Source organism: Oratosquilla oratoria, chromosome 27 (assembly GCF_046742065.1).
Source record: "Oratosquilla oratoria isolate Oo_2021 chromosome 27, ASM4674206v1, whole genome shotgun sequence".
Taxonomy (NCBI): Eukaryota; Metazoa; Arthropoda; class Malacostraca; order Stomatopoda; family Squillidae; genus Oratosquilla; species Oratosquilla oratoria.
Window position 1 is genome coordinate 7,429,744 of NC_134803.1, and position 6,518 is coordinate 7,436,261.

At 40.3% G+C, this 6,518-nt stretch overlaps 1 protein-coding gene across 3 annotated transcripts in view; it reads right to left on the bottom strand.

Moving 5' to 3' along the window:
• Window positions 1-488: 488 nt before the first annotated feature.
• The window catches only part of LOC143039875 (uncharacterized), a 440,047-nt gene continuing 434,017 nt past the window's right edge, over window positions 489-6,518 (bottom strand). For all 3 annotated transcript variants that reach the window (XM_076210178.1, XM_076210175.1, XM_076210176.1), the window contains exon 13: window positions 489-2,035. In XM_076210178.1, coding sequence (XP_076066293.1) covers window positions 1,961-2,035 — 75 coding nt within the window. In that variant the 3' untranslated portion in view covers window positions 489-1,960. The remainder of the gene's footprint in view (window positions 2,036-6,518) is intronic.

Here is a 6,518-nt window from a genome sequence, read left to right on the forward strand (position 1 = left end):
TTTGGAATCTGTACTCGTAATAAAAGTGACCGAAGAGACAAACACACTACCCTGAAGAATTAAGAGCAGAGACCACGCAGATTAACTGTAATGAAAACGACCTCAAGTACCAAGTGTTTCAAGCAACCAAGCATTCTCCCAAGATTGTGGAACGAGTATACCCAAAGACTTTATACGAGATTGAAATGGGCTAACTACCATGGAAGTATGGAGAACTGAATTGCCTCTTTGGTGTTACTGCGAAGAAACACAAGAGTAATTGCTATCTATTATTCAAGCCTTAGACGTCCTGCCCTGACAATGGAATGAAGGTTAATTAAAGGAGTTCTCACAAAATTTAGCGCTGTTTGAACGCACAAGTTGGTAAAGCAATCGTCTTCTGATCACCTAAAAGTAGCACGAAATTTGAGGCGTATATTTGTAGTATACACTATATAGTGTCATATGTGTATGCGTGTATATGTACATACATATTCTGTAGTGTGCACGTGTGTGTGTGTGTGTGTGTGTGTGTGTGTGTGTGTGTGTGTGTGTGTGTGTGTGTGTGTGTGTGTGTGTGTGTGTGTGTGTGTGTGTGTGTGTGTGTGTGTGTGTGTGGATGTGCGTGTGTGCATGTGTGCGTGTGTGCGTGTGAGCGTGTGTGTGTGTGTGTGTGTGTGTGTGTGTGTGTGTGTGTGTGTGTGTGTGTGTGTGTGTGTGTGTGTGTGTGTGTGTGTGTGTGTGTGTGTGTGTGTGTGTGTGTGTGTGTGTGTGTGTGTGTGATTCACCATTGTGTTGGATCATGTGGTGGTTCCATGATCGACCTATAATACAATTCTGACTGAGGCTTGAGTTCATATATATATATACTAATCTATGTGTAATGTTGTGACATTACACACACACACATACATGTTACCCTTGCTCAAGGGTAAAATTAACGACTTTTAGTGGCAGCGAAGTTTTCAAGCCATGAGCGGAGATTGATACCCACTTTGCGTCATTATGAACCTTCGACACTAACCATTACACCCACAAGCCGTGTATACATACATATATGTGTACTAGCATATAAACATCTATATACTGATATGTATATCAAAAGCGCTTTTTTAGACTACTTTTATTTACTGTCTAATGATTTTGTTACGGCTAATGTCGATTTTTTTCTTCTCTGTATGTCCACAGACACACTTAGCATTCTAGAAATAATATTCAGCTCATACTTTGAATCATACTAAGCCAAAACTTTAACTCATCCTCATCTGCAGCCACACTACACTTCAACTACAATTAAATACTGTCTTTTGACATTTTGCATTTTTTTTTTTTGTTTGATTCACATTTGCATCGTTTTCTGACATGCCCGTTCACATCATACTTTTAACATCCTTGTCGATATGACATCAGTGTCTTCCTACCTTCGTCACATTCATTATGGTCACCATCACCAAGACTAAAGACTTGGATCCTACAAATTTATGTTTTTCGAACCGTACAACTCATGCTAAATCATTTTTATCTACATTTTTGTAATAACATTTTCCTTTCCTTTTTCTTTGTCGTTTTCTAATTTCCTTCTTCTGCAGGAAAGCTGTTTTCTCCTTCTTCTCTCAATACATTTTCTTCCTTATGGTGGGTCGCCAAATACCTTCCAGTCTCTGGTTCTCGTTTGTTGGTGGTCTTCTCCTTGGCTGGAGGACACCAACAAACGAGAAGACCTCCTACTGACGTGGAAAGACTCTGATATTCCAGGTCTATCTAGCTGGTCTTCCAGTCCCGGGAACAAACCGCCTCCAAGCAAAGACCTCTTGGTCTCTCAAGTCTTCCTAGTCGGTCTCCTCCGTTCAGGGAGATGAATTTTCTTTTTCACGAAATGACTTCTCCATATCCTGGGTGTCCCAAGCAGGATACTTCCATCCAGGAGGAAAACTCTTTTCCTTTGAGGGCAAAGACGCCTCTCCGTGTCCTGGGTTTCTGTCTAGTCGGTCTCCTCCTCCACCCATGCGATGATCTTCCCTTCAACCCCAGGAAGGATGTCCGAGTCTCGAATAATCTGCGAAGAGAAAAATTGGGTATGAGAGTCATAATGATTTATCGTGGAGGAAGATCATAATTCTATCATGTGGTCACGATCCCCGTCAGTCTAAGGACGAATACATTTGTCCGCCGTTGAGCACAAAAAGGTCTATAGAGCATGTCTCTAGACTGAAGTGGTCAATAGAGACGTTTGCAATACCCTTCGCTTTTCAACTTCAGTAACCACATTTTTGCAGACATCATGAATGTCACCTGGCGATTAAATTTACCTACACGAAGCTCCCGAAATATAAATGGTTGAAGGCTAACACAATCAACACTTATATGCCGGTAACCAGACTTCTGTACAAAGAATAGATAGATAGATAAATAAATAGATAAATAAATTACCCAATTGATTAAGTAATTAATCAGTCAATACATAGATGAACAAATAGATAAATGAATAGATACTTAAGTAAATAAGTCACTAAATGAATAAATAAATAAACAGATAAATAAAAATAATAAATAAATAAATAGCTAAATAAATAAAGAATGGATAAGATGAAAAATATATCAAATATATCAATCTACAGTATATATATCTATATATATATATATATATATATATATATATATATCTACAGTATATATACCCGGTATATATATTGCATATATATGTATGTATGTATATATTTATATATATATATATATATATATATATATATATATATATATACATTGATCCTCTTCCCCCTTACAAGGAAGATAGTCAGCCAAGGCACGCATCCACTCCTACCCATTCCACTACAATCCACTATCCACTGTTTCCCTTTCATTTTAGCGCCTCGTGGGTGTGGGGTCATTCCTGTCTCGATCCTCCCTTCTCGTCCCCTCATGCGAAAAATAGAGAAGAAGTGAAGAAATTCATACGGACTACGTTATAATATTAACTGTAAGAAGTCGGTAGAGGTAGACATTTAGGTAGACTAAGGGGTAGGTGGAGAGGAATGTAAATCTTAGTAATTTTATATTCGGTTGTTATGATACAATGGCCGACTGCAAGTTGCAGAGTTACCATCTTATATTGTAAACATTGTAGGTGCTGACGTTACAAAATGTAAACATGAAGTCGTTCTGCTGCGACAAACTGCTTGCGTAAACAATATCACTTGAGACAGTATAAAAGTCTTTCTGATTGGAGACTAAGGTGGAGGAGGAGAAAAATTATTGGTGCCTGGAGGTAAAGTCACGCCCTTGAAGGGTGGTACTTATTTGAAAAGAAAAAAGATAATGGTTGAATTAAATAGTGACGTCGGAGCAGAAGTGGCTTGGTGGGATGAACAGGGATTCTGGGTGGGAGTCCCTTGGTGTAATTTGAACCAAGTGTATTACTAGGAAGAAAAAAGATAAAAAAAATCAATATCATTTAATTCCCCTTCATTATTGAATAATGGAACTTGACTAAAAACTTACAGTACGAGAGTGGTATGGGGCCTTGAGACGAGTGACTTACCTTACTACAACTAAAGAAAGTGAAGGAAATTGTAAGTGAATTACAATTTCACTGAAGGGAACAGAAGTGTTAGTAGCAGCGAAGCTAACATTAACCATACACCACCACTCCGCTCACACCTTTCTATTGTCTTTTTCCCCTCCCTGCTCAACAGACATTTCTCTCTTGCCCAAAGTCCCTTTCACCCCATCTATCCATCTCATTTTAGTCGTTCCCTGAAGTTCACTCCATCCACCTCCGCTTTTGCTAATCTTTCTTCAATCATTCTTTCCATGTGCCCAAACCATCCCAATAATTTTTCATCAACTCCATCTGCCAGCTCCCTTTCCGTCCCGCTCACCACTTCATTTCTCTCTCTGTCCTACCTTGTAACCCCTACCATACTCCTCAGACACTTCGTCTAAAACACATTTAAAAGTCTACTTTCTGTTTCTCTTAAATTCTAAGTCTCTGGCCTTTATAATGCCATAGGCACAACCACCCCTTCATATAATCCTCCCTTTTACCCATTCCCAAATGCTTATTTTTTCTTATATTTTTCAGTCCCCCAAAATGTTTGCTTTCTTTCCTGACTGTACAGTTTACTTTCACCCTCACTCTTCCATTTCCATGTGACTCCAAATGCTTAGAAATATCCACATTATACAATATCGCTAGCCAATCCACTATAACCGTACCTCCCTTTGTCAGACATTCCGTATAACACCCATCCAATCCAGCTCCCTTACAAACTTTCATAATTTTAAAGCATCTTATACTTCACTTTCCTATATCTCTTTCAATTTCCTCTTCCATCACAGTCATTTTTTTAGCGCCTTCCAATTCCACAAATCAACCTCTATCCTCCTCTACATTCATCAACTCTCTAAAACACTACCTATCTTCTCCTTACTGCCTTCACTTCCATTGACGTCTGTATATCTGCATTTTTTCCTCTCTACCTGACTCAGCCCCCTCACTCTCTTCACTTCTTTCCAAACATCTTTTTGCTCTTTTACAAATTTGTCATATCCCTATCCCATTTGATATCGGCTGTCCTCTATCTCCCTCTCTCTGAGTTTTGTTTCTCCTTTCTTTCCATTGTACATACATATATACATATACCAAGGCTTTTTCCCCCTTACAAGGGAGGTAGCCAAAAAGGGAAAGGCATAAAAACACTCCCACCCATTTCATCCCTAAATACACTCCACACCCCTCCCACCCTTCCTCTCATCTGAGCACCTCCTGGATGACGGGTCATCCCTGCACCCTGCCCACCGCCCTGGGTCAGAAGCAGTGTCGCAAGACACAGTACATCCACAGCAAGGCCGCTTCATTTAATCGTCGACCCCCCCTCTCCGTCCCCCTTTGCATATAAGGAGAGGACGGGGAGAAAACCCTTCGGGCTGCGTCAAAATTTACTCACACATACTACCCCACCCCACACACCCCCGCCCATTCCTCCTCATGCAGTCACAACATCATCCATATACAACCGTTCTCCACTCACCTCTGTCTTCCGTCCTCTCCCTTCCTTCCTCAACAGACATTCCCCTCTTCCCCAAAGCCCCCTTCACCCCATCCATCCACCTCATCCTAGGACGTCCCCTCATGTTCACTCCCTCCACATCTGCCTTCCATACCTCTTTTACTAGTCTTTCTTCACTCATTCTTTCCATGTGTCCAAACCATCCTAATATTCTTTCATCAACCCTATCTCCCAAATCCTTTTTCACCCCTGTTCTCCTCCTCACCTCCTCATTTCTCACTCTATCTAGCCTAGTAACCCCCACCATACTTCTCAGACACCTCATCTCAAACACATTCAAACTCCTTCTCTCTTCTTCTCTTATGTTCCACGTTTCTGCCCCATACAATGCTGTTGGCACAATCACTCCTTCATACAGTCTCCTCTTCACATCCATTCCCAAATGTCTATTTCTCATTACACTCTTTAAACCACCAAGGCATTTACTCGCTTCTCTCAATCTACATTCTACCTCCACCTTCACTCCACCTTTTCCTGCTACACTTGCACCCAAGTATCTAAAACTATCCACTTCCTCCAGTCGCTCTCCCTTAATGTTCACTTCCAGTCTACTGCCACTTTCACCCCTTGTACATCTCATCACCTTACTTACTTACTTTCCATTGTACCTGTTATATATTTACCAATTCCTAGTTTGCAACCAATCTATATATGTTGCAGTGGATGTGCTGTGTCTTGCGACACTGCTTCTGACCCAGGGCAGTGGACAAGGTGCAGGGATGACCCGTCATCCAGGAGGTGCTAAGGTAAGAGGGAGGGTGGACGGGTGTGGAGTGTATTCAGGGATGTAATGGGTGGGAATGATTCTATGCCTTTTCCTTTTTGGCTACCTCCCTTGTAAGGGAGAAAAAGCCTTGGTATATGTATGTATGTACAATCTTCACCTTATCATCCCACCATTCACACCTTCCTTCAATTCCTTGCAATCCTCCTCGCTCTACATATCATCTTTGCACAGCTTGTCACTTTCTCCTTGAAATAAACCCATTTCTCTTCTAATTATATATCTATTCCTTCTCTTAACATTCCCATCCTTCTCTCAGCTACTCCTGTTATTCTTTTTTTAATTTTCCTTCTTATTCATATTGTTTACTTTAAGCATCTCTCTACCTTCCACCCTTTTCCTCTTCCTCCACCTTTCCTCCACTCTCAATTTTCCTTCTACCAAATCATTATCTGACACTCTTTCCTTCTCTCCCCGAAGAACATGAACATCCAGAACGCATCCTGTCCGTTCTTTGTATATCACTACATGATTCCTTAATGTCTTATCAAACATATTTCCATCCACAACCCTTTCCCATGTATAATTATGCTTCACTCTCCTCTTAAACACTGTTTGCTGTCATAAATTATCTTTTTAAAAAAATCTCCAATATCAACTCTACGCTATAGAAAAGAATATAATAGAATAGAATAGAACAGAATATAATAGAATAGAATAAAATAGAATATGATAAAACAAAAATA